Source organism: Malus sylvestris, chromosome 17 (genome assembly GCF_916048215.2).
Source record: "Malus sylvestris chromosome 17, drMalSylv7.2, whole genome shotgun sequence".
Lineage (NCBI taxonomy): Eukaryota > Viridiplantae > Streptophyta > Magnoliopsida > Rosales > Rosaceae > Malus > Malus sylvestris.
The window spans coordinates 1111041-1130668 of NC_062276.1; the positions used below are offsets into that span (position 1 = coordinate 1111041).

The 19628-nt window shown below is 36.0% G+C and overlaps 1 protein-coding gene across 4 annotated transcripts; it reads right to left on the bottom strand.

Annotated features, from left to right (window-relative positions):
* Positions 1–1339: 1339 nt before the first annotated feature.
* LOC126609832 (F-box protein SKIP14-like) lies at positions 1340–11889 on the bottom strand. Of its 4 annotated transcripts, XR_007618306.1 has the most exons (4): positions 11638–11889; positions 10329–11282; positions 8645–9696; positions 1340–1612 (listed from the first exon to the last, which is right to left on the bottom strand). XR_007618306.1 is itself a non-coding variant. In XM_050277756.1 (2 exons), the coding sequence occupies exons 1-2, from the start codon at positions 11271–11273 to the stop codon at positions 9142–9144; spliced, it is 1500 nt and encodes a 499-aa protein (XP_050133713.1). In that variant the 5' UTR covers positions 11274–11888; the 3' UTR covers positions 8174–9141. The 4 variants fall into 4 exon arrangements, 1 of the variants encoding a protein (XP_050133713.1); XR_007618305.1 differs by having other exon boundaries at positions 1340–2052; positions 9089–9696; positions 10329–11889; XR_007618304.1 differs by having other exon boundaries at positions 10329–11888.
* Between the last annotated feature and the right edge of the window lie 7739 nt (positions 11890–19628).

Here is a 19628-nt window from a genome sequence, read left to right on the forward strand (position 1 = left end):
TGAATTTTTTATAAAGATAATAAGATAAAAAACAATAATAATATAAAATATTGATGTGATTTAACCGTGACCGCATAAATAGAAGGAGATAGAAAGGGAATCCAAACAGGAGGGCAAACAATCTGCCTCCTTTAAGAAAAACACAAAGCAAGAACTCACCAGTAAAGCAGGATGTGATTCAAAATCTTCCAATTTCCAAACTTTCCCAGTAAGTGGCTTCCGAATCTAAAACCAATTCCCAAACAATCAAAATAAAGAACAAATTTTGAACATAATTCAAAACAAAATTTAAAAAGAACAAGTATATATGTGGTGCCTCAAAATTGGGAGCTCGGAACCCCAGAGAGACCCCTTTGGACTCGGTTTGATCGGCTCAAACGACAAGCTTCGTTGCGGGCAGAGAAGTAATCAATTTTTCTTACTTCTCTCTCAATTTTTCTTGTTTCCTCCACAAACCTTAATTTTTTCCACAAACCATATCACATTCCCCAATTAATTTTTTCTCAACCCTCCATCCCCAATTTTTTTTTCCCGACGCCCATACACTCATCCTTTCGCTCTTCCCACCCCTCTTTCACTCACTCTGTCATCCCTAAATTAAAAAATCCAAACAAATAAATAACGAAATTTTAGATAAGAGAAGCTTACCAAAGGAAAGACGCCAAGCTGGAGAACACGACTTGGAGAACGAGGAACGTTGGGAGGAAGGAAGTTTCAGGTTGGGGATTGGGCTTGGGGAGACGAGTTGGGAGTGAATGAGTGAGACGAGAGGGAGAGAAGTGAGATGCCAGAGCATGGAAGAGAAGTGAGCCACGAGGGGTGAGGGTAGGATCGGCATTTGAAAACTTTCATTAAATGTTAATGTTCACCCGTGTTTCTATGATAAAAAGCCGGTTTTTGAAAACAGCAAATAGATGCTTCCACTTTCCAGCTGTTTCTCACAGCAATTTTGGAAATAAGTGCTTTGTTGCTAAGTTACTAAACACAATATTGAGCTCAACTTTTCTTCATCCCAACTTTTTAAAAAAAAATCTAAGCAGTACCAAACCATAGCTAAAACACATAACATTAAGTCATTGGTTCGTAATATCACGTGTCAAAATTACAAGTCGTAGTTTTAAAATAATAATTAGCCGGTCCATCCTTCCGAAGGTCAGAAAGATTCACAGAGGCTTTTGACCCTCCCTTGTCCATCATCATATGATTTATTAGCGCCAGGAGTTGAACCCAAAACGTATCGTGTGAAATACAGAAGTATGCATTAACAGGTCTAGTAATGGAAATTTAGTAACAGAAATCAAGCACTTGAAAATGTGCATAGCAGCAATTCTCAAAAGGATGAAATGAGAAGATATCACATTAACAACATAGAAATAAGATAAACAATGCATCTGTATTATCTTCCCAAAGAGGATGAGAAAAACAGTAAATCTGTAGGATTTCAACTGAATTAGTACTACGCATTCCACCAACCGTGGCACAAACATCCTTCGGAATCATCCAACCGTGGCATCCTACCGGCAGCGGTGGTGGCATGGATAGTAGCATTTCATAACTCCGTCCAGCTCTGCCGTGACTTTCTGCTTCTCCCTGTACGGCTGCTGCTCTTCATCTTCACCCATAAAACTTCTCAACTCTGACTATGGAATCTGCTTCGACTAACAATCGACAGCTACTAACACCCGCTGCTTCAACTTTCCGACATCTTTTCTTCATCGCCCTTCGGTAAGTCTCCAGGACAGGAACCAAACACAGAACGAGCTAAAAACATGTTCAAAATAAACTTCTGGATCTCTTATGTGTCCCCTCCTGTTTCTTTTCCAATCAACCATTCTTGTGTAACCTCCTCTCCTCCTCACAAATCTAATCTTCACTCTCTTTTGTTCCCCTTTTTTCTCTTTTTTTTTCTATTTTTTTATTTATTTTCAATTTCGTTTCCCGGGAGATTATCTCTAGCTTCACAAGCTGCAGCTTCCTCCTGGTAACACAAATCCTTACTGCCCCAACCAAGCATGCACTAAACAGCTTCTGCCCACTTTCGAACACCCGAACCTTGTGGATTCTGATCCACAACCAACAGCAAATGAATACCTGATCTCCTTCTCTTAGCCAAAAAGGCAAAATTGATACCTGTTCTCCTGACAGAATATCGCGCACTTGGGAGCGCCCTTGTCTCCATGCTTCTCTTGACTGTTAAGTAGACTCTCCAAACAATGCAAGCAAAACAAGTCTAGACAAAATGTCTCCTCATAATCGCAGTCTTTAAGGCAGCACCCGCAACTAATACAGCGAGCTATGCAGAGCGTGCAAGCCCTACATGTCTGATCAGCAGGTTGTTTCCCTTGGCAACTCTTTGCAGGGCAATCATAAACTAAACTAAGTCTCTGGCACCTGGGGCATGCTTCGATGTCGATGGGACAATCATCATCACAAGAGCCATACAACAACCCACCTTTAAAAAACCGAGGTTAATTTCGGGGCTCTAAGCTGAATGTGGTGAATTCAGAGAAACCCTAGTGGAAATTGGGAATTAGGAATTCAGAGAAGCAAAATCCTAATGTGGGTAGTAGATAAAAGAAAAGATTGAAACGGGTACGGAGATTAAAAGGAGAAAGATTGAAATTTACCGAATCTGATGCGGAAGAGGAAAAGCAGTCTGACCCAGCGATACAAGCAACCGACCGACCAATCACCCAACTCAAGGAGGAAAGAGGTAGAGAGAGAGAGAGAGAGAGAGAGAGAGAGAGAGAGAGGAGGAGGAGGAGGAAAACCAAAGAGGAGGAGGAGGAGAAGGAGAGGGAGGGAGGTATTCAGAGAGGGAGATAACAACAGAGCGTGCGTGCCAAAAATGGGGGGCACAGAGAGTAAGGGCGGGGAAGGTTGGGAAAAAGACGCGTGGAGGGAGAGAGAGAGAGAGTGGCGGCCGACAGGTCTACCACCTGGAATCGTGATTTGTTTTGGATCAATGTATCAAAAAATGTAACATGCGTAGTACAATTAAAAGTGAACGTAATTTTTATTTATACATTTTTCTTCATCTCATCATGCGTAAAGTACATCCATATCTAGCTTCCTAGCTGCTCCTCTATACTTGAAACTACTCCTACTGTTGGTCATGAACGAGTACAGATAAGATTAAAAAATAACGAGTAAAAATAATATCCCAAATCTAGACCGTGGTAGAAGTTATTTGAGGAAGCTCATCATTTTGTTCTTCGGGTTCTGTTGCGAAACGTCGGATAATCATGTTCAAATAATCTTTCAATTTGCCAAATGTATGAATAACTGATGCAAATGCATTTTCATACAACGTTTTGAGGTATTCGCACTCAGCTACAACCTTCACAAACCAAACAACCCAAAAGAATCCAGCGACTAGCCCTAAACTTGGCACAAGGATCACCACTTCTAAAATCAAGGAAAGAGTTCCAAGGAGTAGGCTAATCTTATTGCTGAATGATTTTGCCAAATCCGAATTACTACGAGCTTGCACGTGGAGTATTCTATAGCCAATTAGTGATCCGATATAAGCAATTAGAGCAATGATTAGAGACACCATAGCCGGGTAGTTTGTGTTGAACAGAGACTCATTTCTGGCTCCCTGCTTGAGTTGGAGGAAAACGCCTAGCATGGCGATGAGGAAACATATATATTTATGCACCTTTGTAGAACATTCTTCACTTGTGCTGTTATATATATATATATATAGTTAATGAGAAAATTAAATGGAATTGCACTAATGAATCATCTACAATATTTTTTGTAATCTCAGCTAATAAGAAAATGCTAGGGAGACCATATTTTTATATCACATTTGTGTACTAATATGACATGACAAGTGATGTGTACATACCACATAATTGGATGTTGGTTGTACACATCACATGTCAATACATCTGTAAATTAATCAAGTCAATATATGATCTGAAATCAACTAATTAAGAACGTATGATAGATTCATAAATTAATCAAGTCAATATGCCATCTGAAATCAACTGATTAAATAGGTAAGTTTTACCTAGCAAGCTGTTATTTTCTTCAATTTTTATTAATAACGAAAATATCTAGCCATTCGACGCTCTTAATTTATCAAAAAATTGCCTAGAGTTATCAAGAGCTGATTTGTATAGATTAATTGCTAATTAATCGGTTCTTTTTGGTCTCCCCATCATTTTCCCCACGTAAAAGGCAACAAAAAAAAGAAAAAGTATACACTTACCCTTCCAGTTCCGAATGTGGATGGACGCTAACGGGAAGCCCTGCGACACGATCCATCTGCGTATATATGAAACTTCTGTACAGAGGAACACAAAAACAAAATTCAGATCAAATACTCGTCACACCTTCACACACACACACGCAGACGCAAGAGCTCTGTTTTTTTGTTCTTTTTGTTTTTGAAATTCCGCCAAAGGAGAACACTCCAAAACAGACGAAAATACGGCCAATAGCGGCCGTCAAGCTTAAGACAGTAATGAAGATGGCAAGCAGATATTCAAATGGTAACGAGTGAAATGCGAGCTAAAAAACGCTGTTACTTGAGAACTACACGCACAAAATGAAACTTGAGAACTACACGCACAAAATGAAGGCACAAAGAATAAAAGGGACTTGTTCGAACCAGAAATATGATCTTGTGAGTGAAACAATGCAACTGGGTGCTGTGCGGCGGTGATGTTGGGCAGAAGAGAAGGCCTTCTGTCAGCATATATAGATATGGTGCATGAATGGGAAGTATGACTACTTCTTCGAAACAGCATTTTCCCAGAATGATCAATATTGTTCTTCTTTTAAAAAGCAACGACTGGAGTGGGAAAGTGGCAAAAAGATTCCTTCGCTCATTCAAAAATGAATCATGTTTTGGGCTGTTATTTTGGAGGTGCATTCTGTGCCCTCCCATTTTGGGCAGTTATTTTGGAGGTGGATTCTCTGCCCTCTTATTTCCAAACTTTCTCCATCCCTTTCTATTTGTGTGCTCACGGTTAAGTCATGTCAACATTTTATATTTCTATTACTTTTTGTTTTATTATTTTTATAAAAAATTAATATAAAATATTAATATGGCTTAACCGTGACCACACATAGCAGGAGGGCATATGAAGAGTATGGAAATAGGAGGGCAGACAATCCACCTCTGTTATTTTTGGGGCAAAAAGAAATGTTCTAACTTGTCTCATATCTGATTTTAAAATCCATTCTTGATGTTGTTTCAGGGAGCTTAAGGGGAGGGATCCCCATTTTTTCAAAAAAAATGGGGACACGCTCCCCACCGTTAGATTGACTTTAATGAAATTGTGTGGTTGAGATTAAAACACAGGCCACAGAATCTCAACCACAGGATTTCATTAAAGTCAAATCCAACGGTGGGGAGCGTATCCCCAATTTTTTTAAAAAATGGGAATCCCTCCCCTTAAGCAATTCCGATGTTGTTTATTCTTTTCATTTCTTTTAAATGCGCGTGTGTTGACATGCAGAAAATACTACCAATCTTACGTGCTCTTGCAAAGTTAAAGCATATGATAATTCGACGGTCTCCATTTTGACACAACAGCAAATCTTTTTAAATGCGTGTGTGTTTGAGCTGCATGCAGAAGCTCGCCCCAATAATATTGATTTCACTATCACAAACTCCAAATATTGATTCATGAGGACCACCAAAAAATCAATAAAGCATTGCGAACTCATGAGGACCACCAAAATATTGATTCAAAATATTGATTCTTAAAATTAGTGCTCTATCTAGAAAGCTATTGATTCATTCATTAAAATTAGTTTTCTATCTAAAAAGCTATTGATTCATTAAAATTAGGGAACTTTAACGAAAAGCACCTGGTACTGTTCACTTTAACGAAAAATCACATTTTTACACTAAAATGTCAATCCTGGTACTATTCACTTTACCCTTTATTTTGTCCTTATCATTAAAACTTAAAGTTTTCAAGCCCTTTTCATTAGTTTTCTTTAAAATTAGTGCTCTATCCATTGATTCATTCATTAAAATTAGTTTTCTATCTGAAAAGCTATTGATTCATTAAAATTAGTGCTCTATCCATTGATTCATTAAAATTAGTGCTCTATCCATTGATTCATTCATTAAAATTAGTTTTCTATCTAAAAAGCTATTGATTCAAAAGCGTTGCGTTGTCCAAAAAGAAAAATCTTTGCGAACTCATGAGAATCATCAAATCAGCGATATCCAAGTTCTACTTATGAACACACCTTTTTTCAGTTTGACAAGTGAAATCTGTATTTATGGTCTATACTTGAAAAAAAGAATTGAGGTTTCTATTACAAAATTAATTGTCAACATGAGAAAGAATCAAACTTCTTATAAGGACTTACAAGATTGAGCAAACTTCCAATGTGTGGCATTTCTTTACATACCTTCACAACAACAAATGTCCCTCCAAGTTGACCTAAGAACAAAGGAATAAAAAAAAATAGGAAAAAACACGAACACATTTGTAAAGGAAAATAATTTCGCATGCACTCCGATATCATTGAGAGATTTTTTAACATGCCCGGAACACGGCAAAGCATCACATATTATTATACAATTAGAGAAAAAAAATTTTAAGTATTCCAACAATATTGACATGTGGTGTTCTGTCTCAGTGCTCCGATCCTACTAAAAAATCTTTAGATATCATAGGCTTTCTAATTAATAAAACACTATTATTTTTATGTTGATTTTTCTTTAATTTATTAAATTTAAATGTCATAAATAAACAAAAAGAACAGAGAAAAATTGTGGACCCTGCAATGATTCAATCAAATATCCCTTATATTAAAGTGTATATCTTCTGGAAATCTGCATATTAACATGTAATTAACTCAGGGATAACATAAGCATTTCATTCTACCTTCACATATCACTTGCATTCAGAAAGGAACCGAATTACAATATCTTAATTTCTTTTTCTTCTTAAGAAAAGCCATGGTCATGCATCTACACAAACAGCAAAAATTAGGAAAAACAACTTAATTAATTAGGGTTTTAATTGATGACAAACAACTTACATAGAACACTGAGATTCTCTTACCTTTGAATCACTGTGATAGGAGTTTCACTTCTTTCTCTCATCCACAAGTCAGTCTTTTTTTTTTTAATTCTAAGAAGTGATTTTTCTTTGATTTATTCAATTTGAAATTTAAAAAAATGCAAAAAAAAGAAAAATATGTGCAAAAATCACTTCTCGTGTTTGTAAAGACTGTGAACCAACAATGGATGCCCTTGCATATATTCAATATTCTTAAATTGAACTTGGTTAAATTAGGTTTTTCTTTTCCCTGTGTATAGAGAGCTATTATTGGCACTCCCATACAAAAAGTGCAGAGAATTTTGGAGCGCTAAGCAGATAAAAGACAATCTCATTTCAAAGGCCCAATAATGTTAAGAATGTTCGGCCCAAAACAAATCTATTGATGAGTTGAACCGGGTTTTGCTTTTTTCACTTAAGTGTAGTATTGAGGAAGAAGAGAGAAATGAACGAGTTGAACCGGGTTTAGGTCAAGCAAAATATCAATTTGAATCACTGGACACGGAGTCGGTTCAGGACCAACAGGATCCTCTCCGGATCTTTTGGTGAGAATCCTGGGTCCCATGAATTATGTCAGTTTATAGTACATCGTACGGTCAGTTTTTATCAAGTACTATTTGTGTTTAATTTTAAATAAAATTATTTAAAATTATTTCTGACAACATGATGTACGATGAAATGACACGATTCACGGATCTCCGAAATTCTCACAAAGAGGATCCGGCGAGGTTTAGGAAAAACCAACCCTAACCCACAGTTGTTCTAGAAAATTCTTAACGTATCTATAACATGATCACGTTCCGTATAAGTTCTTTTTTTTTATAACATATATTTATTTTTTATTAATAATCCAGAGAAGTGAGACACATTAACCTATTCTATGCGAAAAGTGCAAAAATTTCTCCATTTTTATTCCCAAATTGTAGAAATTCATGTCAAACACCGACTCCATCATGATATTCGAACTAACGACACAATGTCTAGTGAAAAGTTAAAACACATATTTTCCCCAAAAAAAAAAAGTTAAAGCACATAACATTAAGTATTGATCGTAATGTCACGTGCCAAAATTACAGGTCGTAGTTTAGAAAAAAATAATAATAATCAACCGGTGATTTTGCCATGGCAGTCCATCATTCCAAAGGTCAGAAAGATTCACAAAAGCGTTTGAACCTTCCCTGTCCACCATTGTGTAATTTATCAACGCCAAGGGTTGAACCCAAAACGTATAGTGTGAAATACAGAAGTATGCATTAACAGATCTAGTAATGGAAATTTAGTAACAGAAATCAAGCACTTGAAAATGTGCATAGCAGCAATTCTCAAAAGGATGAAATGAGAAGATATCACATTAACAACATAGAAATAAGACAAACAATGCATCTGTATTATCTTCCCAAAGAGGATGCGAAAAACAGTAAATCTGTAGGATTTCAACTGAATTAGTACTACGCATTCCACCAACCGTGGCACAAACATCCTTCGGAATCATCCAACTGTAGCATCCTACCGGCAGCGGTGGTGGCACGGATAGTAGCATTTCATAACTCCGTCCAGCTCTGCCGTGACTTTCTGCTTCTCCCTGTACGGCTGCTGCTCTTCACCCTCACCCATAAAACTTCTCAACTTTGACTATGGAATCTGCTTCGACTAACAATCGACAGCTACTAACACCCGCTGCTTCAACTTTCCGACATCTTTTCTTCATCGCCCTTCGGTAAGTCTCCAGGACAGGAACCAAACACAGAATGAGCTAAAACACGTTCAAAATAAACTTCTGGATCTCTTATGTGTCCCCTCCTGTTTCTTTTCCAATCAACCATTCTTGTGTAACCTCCTCTCCTCCTCACAGTTCTAATCTTCACTCTCTTTAGTTCCCCTTTTTTCTCTTTTTTTTTTTTTTTTTTTTTTTTAATTTTCAATTTCGTTTCCCGGGAGATTATCTCTATCTTCACAAGGTGCAGCTTCCTCATGATAATAATACAAATCCTTACTGCCCCAACCAAGCATGCACTAAACAGCTTCTGCCCACTTTCGAACACCCGAACCTTGTGGATTCTGATCCACAACCAACAGCAAATGAATACCTGATGTCTTTCTCTTAGCCAAAAAGGCAAAATTGATACCTGTTCTCCTGACAGAATATCGCGCACTTGGGAGCGCCCTTGTCTCCATGCTTCTCTTGACTGTTAAGTAGACTCTCCAAACAATGCAAGCAAAGCAAGTCTAGACAAAATGTCTCCTCATAATCGCAGTCTTTAAGGCAGCACCCGCAACTAATACAGCGAGCTATGCAGAGCGTGCAAGCCCTACATGTCTGATCAGCAGGTTGTTTCCCTTGGCAACTCTTTGCAGGGCAATCATAAACTAAACTAAGTCTCTGGCACCTGGGGCATGCTTCGATGTCGATGGGACAATCATCATCACAAGAGCCATACAACAACCCACCTTTAAAAAAATGAGGTTTGGGGGCTCTAAGCTGAATGTGGTTATCTACACCAAGCAATAATTTCAACTCTTCGAACTGCTCGTCAGTTATACCAGAGAGACCAGCAATTCTTAACTGCTTTATTCCAGGGTTGCCGGCAGACTTCAAGGTCCTTATGTTTAAGAAGATGCACTCAACACTGATTTTAAGACATCCAGGAACACTTAACTGCACAGGCAAAAAAGTGTATGTATATAAGTTTAATGCATTCGAAAGAACATAAACTACATAAAAATAAGGCTTAATACACTCCTGTAAATTTCACACATTTAAATTGATAAATACAAGATGCAAAATATCCGTAAACAGCAGTACCAGGTTTACAAAATAAAAATTAGCCGGAATTTCAGCTAAATGAAACAAAAACCACAACAAAACACTAATCATGTCCAGCATCAAGAGCTGCATAAATTGTCAAATCTTTTGATATTCGTATAACATCCAACTATTAAGACCCTAAAAAACCATTACAGAGATGATATAGTCTTCAACCTACTTGCTATAAACGACAGAAGAGTTCAATTTCAACAGGGTTGTAAGCTAGAATCACTTCATAAAGTGATATAGCCTTATGTTCGATAACTTAGGGCGAACGAGAAGTTATAGTAAGAGACACACAAGATATGTTTTCACAGAAATCAAATAGGGAATGTAACTTCAGAACAGTTTATTCTAAGGGAAATCAACATAAAAGTTTTTTTTTTAAATGTCACAGAACAATAGAGAGGTATCCTGTTATACAAAATCATAATCAGAAACACAAGCAGGAATGTCGAAAATACAAAAGTTCAAATACTAACCTTTGTCAAACTCGGGTTGCTGTCAAACACACCCTGCAGCCCACTGTCAGTGATCCTTACGCAATGCACTAGACCCAAGGTTTGAAGTGTGCCTTGAGCCCTGCTAGTTAATTTTACAAGAACATCATCGGTGATGCGCTCATTCAATGGCCAATCAATGATAATATTCCTCCATAGAAGAGGGTCACTTCTAACTGCATTACGAAAAGACTTGCAAACCCTTTCAACCGAAAGAAGGTCCTTAACACCAAGAAAACGCAGTGCATAAAACATAGCATCATGCGGAGCACTTGCCTCACCATCAGGACACATGATGCTACAACCCTGTATTTCCTTAGTTCCAACCTGCAGTTGCTTAGCTCCATCAAAAACATCTAAGTCCCCCGCATAGCTAAAACTCAGAAACTCCTCCACATTGTCATCCAATACAAAACTTCCATCACAGATCCCGAACCCATCAAAGCTATCATATGGGATTGATACTCCATCAAATTTCAGGTCACAAACTTCCGGCTGATACCACACAGCGCTATTCCAAACCCAATTCAGACCAGTAAACAATCTGCCATCAACCACATTTGCCTTTCCTTCATCCCACTCAGAAGAACTACAAGATTCATCATCCGGTTCAAAACCTTGAAACCAACCAGTGATCGCCGTAAACGTAGACCTAATCTCCATTCCAAAGGGATCGACAGGCAATCGATCCACAATATCATCAGCAGAACGGTCACAAAAGCCACCCAATTCACTCTTGCAATGGGTATTCTTCAAATCCAAATTGGAACTCCAAGAACTTGACGGATCATCACAAATACCATCCAAATCCTTTTCCTTGAATTGATCCATCACATACCCATCAGGGTACTTAACAGAAGAACACAAACTATGCTCCGCGGACAGATACGCCGGAAAGATAGAGCCACGAGAGAGATTCAAAGCCATCCTTTGCAGCTAAGAGATAGAATATATACAGAAATTTATACCAAGAAACCTGGTTCTTCTTTAACACAAGGCAAAAATTCCGAAGATAGGAGGCCAAAAAAGAAAAACCAGAAAGGAAGCAAAAAGCACCTGAATTTCTGGATTATATGAAAAACCCAACTTCCTAATAGGCCGATTCTCAAACAAAAAACAAAAGTTCACAAATTTTATACGACTTAGGAGTACCAATCAAGCTGAATTCAGAGAAACCCTAGTGGAAATTGGGAATTAGGAATTCAGAGAAGCAAAATCCTAATATGGGTAGTAGATAAAAAAAAAGATTGAAACGGATACGGAGATTAAAAGGAGAAAGATTGAAATTTACGGAATCTGATGCGGAAGAGGAAAAACAGCCTGACCCAGCGATGCAAGCAACCGACCGACCAATCACCCAACTCAATGAGGAAAGAGGTAGAGAGAAAAAGTTAGAGAGAGAGAGAGAGAGGAGGAGGAAAACCAAAGAGGAGGAGGAGAAGGAGAAGGAGAGGGAGGGAGGTAACAGAATTTGGAAGGTGAGGGTCAGGGAGGGAGATAACAACAGAGCGTGCGTGCCAAAATTGGGGGAGCGGGGAAGGTTGGGAAAAGGACGCGTGGAGGGAGAGAGAGAGTGGCGGGTGACAAGTCTACCACCAGGAATCGTTTGACCATCACCAACGCCAACAGCGACAAGTTTTTCTTTATGATCGAAACACAAATGGTAGATTACGTGTTTTATATATAAGTAGTGAGAAGTTTTATTTTTGGAAAAATTAGTATCCAGTCCCTAGTTTTTACTGTTCATTGACTAAGATCTTATTAGTTCTCAAATTTTGATTCAAGTCCCTAGCATTAATGTGATAATGAATTTACATGTTTATTAAATAATTTTTTAATATAAAAATTAGTAATTAATTTAGGATTTAATACTCACACCTCTATTAAACTTCTAATTAATTTTCAATTCAAACATTTCCAAAATAATAAAAAATTAAATTAAATTAAAACCTATTAGTTTTTTTTTATATATAAAAATATTCTAAATTTTTTAATCTTAAATGTACCCATTCATATAATTTTTCAATTTTTTAAATCTTAAATGTACCCATTCTCAAATATATCAATTTGTTATATGTAAAATATACCCTTTTTTTAATATAAAATCCATTCAAATTTTTTAATTCATGTTTAAACTTATATGGGTACATTCTTTTTCGTTGATTTGAGGATGTATCCATGTTTTGGTACAATAACTTTTTTTGTTAATTTTGGTTAATGTACCCATACATATATGTGTTGGAAATGTGCCCTAAAGCCAATCATGTGATGATACTTTACGGACATTTCACATGTTAAACTAATCTAGTTTTACATATAAAGGGCATACATTATTGTTTGAGCCGTCTCATATAAATGTTATATGCTTAAACGATAAAGTCCAAGGAATATGTGATTGGGAGAATGTAATCTAATGAAGTTAGATTCATGAGACCATTCTTTCGTAGACACATCCTAAATGTTCCTGATCATAGGATTGTCAATTGGGCATTGACAGTCCGTAAAGATCGGTACGTACTATGTCTTCTCTCAGGGAGAGTGATTAGTCTCGAGTCATTGGTGTGTGACATCAAGACAAGTACGTAGGTGCTCAATAGAGAATGAGTACACTGAACGTGATCAACGAAGAGTTCTCATATTCCATGTCACATAAGAACTCATGGTTGGGATAATTCAAAGTAGTCCTTTGACCTGAGGCATCACAGTTGTCTTGTGGTTAAGTCCTTGATCTTTGATTATGTCAAAGTCACCCCCTCGGGGTGTCCACGGCATCGTTGGGGTTAAGCCACTTAGCTATGGAGACAAGTGAATGCGCAACAAGGGATCTCTAACCTTCAAACAGTTGAGGAAGAATACTCTATGATATGATTTGGAATCTCTGGCCAGAGTATGAATGAGATTAGGGAATGCGTTCCAAATCACATTCAAGGAAATCATATAAGCAAACGATTTACATTGGATAGTAGACATGAGTAAATAAACTATCATACCAAACAATGTGGTCAAGAGTATTAGATTAGAGAAAGACCGTATTGCATTTGTAATCCCGAACTGAATAGGTTCTCTATCTTCTTCTGATTAGCTTGGGTAACCATGATATGCTGCTAGGTGTCACTCATGGTTTGTGGAAGCCCTAAACGTGTGTAATCACTAAAGGGAGAATTGAAAATAGTTTCAATTCACAATCGATGTAAAATGGTTTTTAATCGCCCACTACCTCGCTAAAAGGAACCTAATGGATCGCACACCGTAAAAGGTAGAGATTGGAGATTAAACGGAAATGAGTAAGAATGATTAAATGGTTTAATCATTTATTTATGGCAAGGATTAATTAATATGTTAATTAATCAAATGAATAAGTTCGTTAAAGACTTCGGGATAGTTTTGGACCTTAAGGCCCAATGGGCTTCGAACGTCAAGCCCATTAACTTAAGTTGTATGACAATTTAATGAATAAAGATTCATTAAGGCCCAAAAGCCCAAATCTCTCTATATGGCCGGCCATGAAGATGAATTAGGGTTTTTTGGTTGTTTAGGTCACTTAAAGAAGTGACTATATAAATGACTTTATAGCCAAATATTCATCAAGTGATTAAGGGTTTATTTTGGGGGAAAATTGGTGAGAATTGTCTCTCCATTTTCTCTCTAAAGAGGACAACACCTTGGAGGGTACATCTAGCAATCCTACTACTCCAAGGTCACTCATTTCTTCTACAATCAAACCTTGGTGAAGAGACTTAGAGGTTCCCTATTTTGGGAACTTGGAGAAACCTATTTTTCTATCCAAATCCATGGATCTAAGAAGCAAGGAATGAAGGCCCTATCTCTTTGGGTGATTAGCCTTTGCTTATGCAAAGAGGAATCTACAAAGGTAATAATTTCAACTCACTTTGTTTTGAGTTGATTATTGGTTCACCAATCTACTAGGCTTTGAATTTCATGGTAATGTTTTGTTTTTGAGTGCATGCAAGCATGATTCCGCCTTTAATTGTTAATTGCATGCTATATGATGTTGCTCAAATGAACATGTTTTTCAAAATAAATCCTTCAAGTGGTATCAGAGCCTAGGTCTAGTAGTTGGTGAATCCTTTTGGGTTTTGTAGTTCATAAGTTTATGATTTAAAAGTTGTAATTGTTACAAGCTTTATTCTTGCTTCTTTGAATGTAAATTTTGTTTGAAAATTTGCCATCTCAAATGTTGTAGATGTAGTTCATATGAGGATGAATATTGGAGCTAAAATTTGGTGTCATGATTTTGGGGATTTTCGGCCAAATCCAAAGGGTGATTTTTTGGGTTCATGTTTGTCTTGTTAAAATGGTTTTAAGGTGACTTTTGGAACCCCTAAGTACCCTAGGATGTTAGCCTCATTTTGAATGATAAAAATTTGAGTTTTATTGCATGAAAACATTCATGGAGCTCTTATGGGTTTTCATGGATGTTCTTCATATGTTCTTGATGTTCTTGCCAAGAACACAAAGGTTTGTGTTTTGATTCAAAGTTTTGATTTATTTCATAAAGTTTATGATATATGTTTTTCAAATGATTTATCATGTATTTAAAGTGTTAAATATTTGTATAAATGATGATGGAAACATCAATCATCAAAACATATATTATTTTTATGAAAGTATTTAAAGTGTTAAATATTTGTATAAATGATGAAAGAAATATCAATCATCAAAACATACATTATTTTTATGAAAGGTGAAAGCACTACTTGATTGTTTTTGACAAAACTAATAAATCAAAACACCCACCACTCCTTTTTATCCCTAAAAACCGGCCACCCTAATAAAATAGGGTATTTTTGGGGCTTTTATGCAATTACATAAAGTTTTGATACTTTTGTGTATTTGTACTTTGACCCGAAAGTTTACGTTTTGACGTTAAGGCCTAAAAACGCTAAAGGACAAATTGTTTTGCTCCTTTAATGAAGTTTTGAATTTATTTAAATTTTGGGTTCTAGTTGTATTTACATGAAGTAGTGACTTTTGTGTTTTTACAAAGTGACCCCAAAAGTTTATGTTTTCGCGATATGGCCCAAAAAGTTGTGGTTATTGCATGATGGCCCAAATAGGATGAGAACAAAATTGTTTTGTCTCTTTAAATGAGAATTGGATTTTCATTTTGTTTAGCTCCACTTAAATCAATTTTATGGATACAAAAACCAAATGAAAAATGTTGCATTCAATTAATTAGTTAAAGTGTTAATTAATTAAAGGGTGATTATGAACCTAAGCCTAATATAATTGAGCTATGTGAAAGGCGTTTCAAATTTGTTTGAACCATGGGAATGTGTAGATTAGATTTTGGTTGTAATTTGATTTGATCAAATGTTGTAAAAGGGCATAAGTCCTTCTTTACTTTAAGGTAATTTGTTTTATGCAAATGTTGTAATGAGCATAAGCTCATCCTTTACTTTGAAGTATTTCTTTCTTGCTTTATATGATATGCATGAAAATGAAGTAATTGGGTCCAACGCCCCTAAGACAACACGCCTTAATGTGATTAAACGCGTAACTAAAATCAATCTCCATCCCTAGACCGAGATTCAACACAAGGCTCGTGTTGAATCTAAACAAAGGTTCATAATCATCCTTAGGCCCTAAGGCAACTATGTAGTCCATCAAATGAATGCAAAGTTTATGTTAGTAGTATCATATACTCTTGCTTTAAAATCGTTTTATAAGCATAGTGGGAGTATTATATACAACTAAAACAATTAGATGGAACAATAGTTGTAATAGGACCAAAATTGTTTTAATAGAGATTAAAATGAATATTTATATGTGATGAGACCTAAAACCCTCAACCAAACCATTATTAAGTTGATAAGCGTGAGAGTGCTTAGAACACTCTTTCGTGGCCTTCCACCGTGGTGGGCTTCAATGGTTTTTGACTCGTACAATGTATTCGTCCAGTTCTGGGGTTGCAAAGTATGTGCTTACATTCAGGAGAAGCCTATAAACATATGATGAAGTGAAAGGTAGGCAACGAGTGTGGCCAATATGGAGTTCTTCTGAGGTCATTCTTGAACCCCTACTTGAACTAGCATGGTGGGAATGACTTAACTAAGTGCAATGGTGCCAATATGGAGTTCTTCTGAGGCATCATTCTCTAGAGGCCAAACGAGATGGGTACTTGCAAGAGGTTGTTGCAAATGAGTAAGTGTACTCTCTCATTATTATTGTTGCTAGCCAATATGGAGTTCTTCTGAGGTGGGCTTGGTAGTAGTGAGTCTCCCATAACCTACTAAAAGTTTCATCCAAAACTCTCGAATTCCAATGAGGGATATGGAATTTGCCAAAAATAGTGGGTGGTGCTATTTGATTTAAAGACCCGAATCAAATGGCTTAAAATCAATCAATTTATATTCGTTATGTATTTGTTTACCAATATATTTGCAAACGCTATCCAACACTTGACAAATAAAAGCCAAACGTTTAGTTTACGGACTTGGTACTACAAAACCATAGATTGTCTTTAATGGCTTGTAAATGTACCTAAGTAGTCTCATCCTCACAATCTTCCTATTGATAATGTATCATTAGAAGAATATGTTAGAATAGGTCTATCATAAAGAGGACAACACTTTTAATGTCATAATTCTTCAATTACAAATTGTTGTATGAAGAAATAAGAGTTGCTTTGAACAACCCTTAGTCAATGCAAACACTTAGTGCTTGTTTCTTTGTTACATGAACAAGGAACTTGAGAAGAAAGCACAAAGACATGGACACTTAAAGTGCCATGATTCTTCACTTACAAATGTTGTATGAAGAATTGAGAGTTGCCTTGTACAACTCTTGAAAGTTTGTAATTATGTTTAGAACATAATGGTTGGTTGACAAAAATAGTCCATTAACATGGACTTATGATGATTTTGAATCATTGAGTGTTGAAGTGATTAAATCACTTAACGAGACGGAAACTAGGCAAGGACTTCACCTTTGTTTCCCTATCCTAATGGTTCACTAAGTTTATGGTAAACTATGTAGTGAACAATAATCACATGCTCTCCAAATTGTTTGATGTGTATAACACAATTGAAAAAGGTTTCAAGAGAGATAGTGGGAGTTTAGGGACCATGACTAATGTAGTCAAAGGTGAAAGTCAAATAAAGAAGATAAATAACTCCAAGGGAACAAACTTTCTTTATGAAAGGATGGACATTGGAAGGGGTATTTGCAAGAAATGTCTTGCAAGTGTCAAGAACACACCTTTCGAAGGTGTTGAAAAATGTTCTTGAATAGTTTAAAACAGTTGGTTCTTCTACTTGAATGAATGATTCCGTATTAGTAACTATGTTTTACAAATCGTTGTAAAAGTGTGACTAATAAGAAGTAGAAGATATATGAGAGAAGAAAAGGTGCTTCACATACGGAACGTGAATAAGATATAGATCTCTGCGAAATCAGATAGTACTTACTTCCTCATATGAACTACCAAAGAAATTGGATTATAGTAATCTAATTGATTGTCTCTATAGTAGAGATGATATGGTAGTGTTAACTGTTTAGAATATAATGATGCTTAAAACCCAAAAGGTTGCAAGGTAGTGACTAATCCCAACTAAATTGTGATACCTCTAAAACATAAGTTACGAGTTGGTGAAACAAGGATGCTTTGGATCGTTAGATCCGGATCCAAATCTTGTTAAAATTGTATAGAGGCGAAATGTTCGAATCTTTATTCTTTTGGAAAGAAGAAAGAATCACAAAGTTGTTGAGGTTAATTCACTTAAATGTTAGTGGCACTTGTCCACAAACATAATATTACTCATGTTGAATAACATTCACCGAAGATCACTCTCGGTTGGACTATAGTTTATTTTGAATAAACACAAGTCCGAATACTTTGTAAAATGTTTCAAAGAATTCAAGTAATGTAAGTTGATGAGTAAGACATCTAAAGTATTTACCTCCTTAGATTTGATCCAAGGAAAGGTAACACTTTAGATAAGTTTCCTTGAAAGATATCAAGGAAAATAGCATCATAAGATAATGTATTTCTCCATTAGGAGAAGAACGAACTTGAATAAGATTTAGTTCGTTAAATGTTATATATTACCCATATATAGGATATATACTTCTAAAACAATATGATTGTCAATTAGAAGATCTTCCAATATTTTCATGACTCCATAAGATGTAGTTGGAAAAGAAAGACAAATCTTAAGCATGTTAAAGATTTGGGGTTGTGTGCTAATAAGCAATATTTGTTTGATAACAATCTTGTAGGATATCCTTAAAATAACTTTTGGATATCGCTTCTATAAACCAACTAACAAATGTTGTTTTGTTGGGTAGTTCATTGTAATTCTACAATGTGATTTGCCTAAAAGCAAATGAACGAGAGATAGAACTCAAAGAATGGGTTCTTTGAGAGACAAGATAGTAATCAACAAATATAACAACCTAGTTCCTATACCACAAGCTCCAAGGTAGTCGATAAGGATTTATAAACCGTCTCAGTTGAATGGTTTTGAACTTTATGACTACAATGAGTGCATATACGATATATACTCAAGAAAATGGTAAAGTACCATTTGACTCGAAATAATGAAACCTTCATAGCTAATTGGTAGCTTAAGGTGACTACAATCAAAGAGAATGGTTGACTTTAAAGGAACCATTTTTTATGTAGTCTTAGTTTCAATTAATTCGAAGATTGCTAGCTACAACTAAATGGTGATTCAATGTTTGGACATAATATGGGTTTCCGAAACCATTATTAAGATAGTCTTGATAATATATGTCTAAAACTATAAATCACAAGACATGTAAGTTGTAGAGATCCATCCATCATGGATCTTAGCAAGTTAGTGGGAGCTATTTGCATTTTATGAGAAAAAGGATCAAATCGTTTGATTTCTCATAAAGATGTAAATGAATCTTTTGTTTACTAGTTTTACAAAAGATTAGTGGGAGTTAATCATGTTCCTAAAAATTTAAATATATATGATATATTAATTTTGGAAATGAAAAGAATACTTCTTCGTTAAAGTTACGACTTTAATACATTATATGAAGATAGAATGTATATGGGAGATATAGTCTATATACATGGGATGAAAATCTATAATGATATATTTCATGATATAATTGGATTATATCAATCCCTAATAATAGACAATGGATGCTAGGAAGTTTCTCATATGATGATAAACTTCAATAAGAAGGACGATTCTAGTGAGACTAGCAAGTTGCCCTTCTCAAAGGGAACGTACCCTTTGACTCCCATTGAAATAATGCGTAAATAGAATCCTTTATGCATACGCA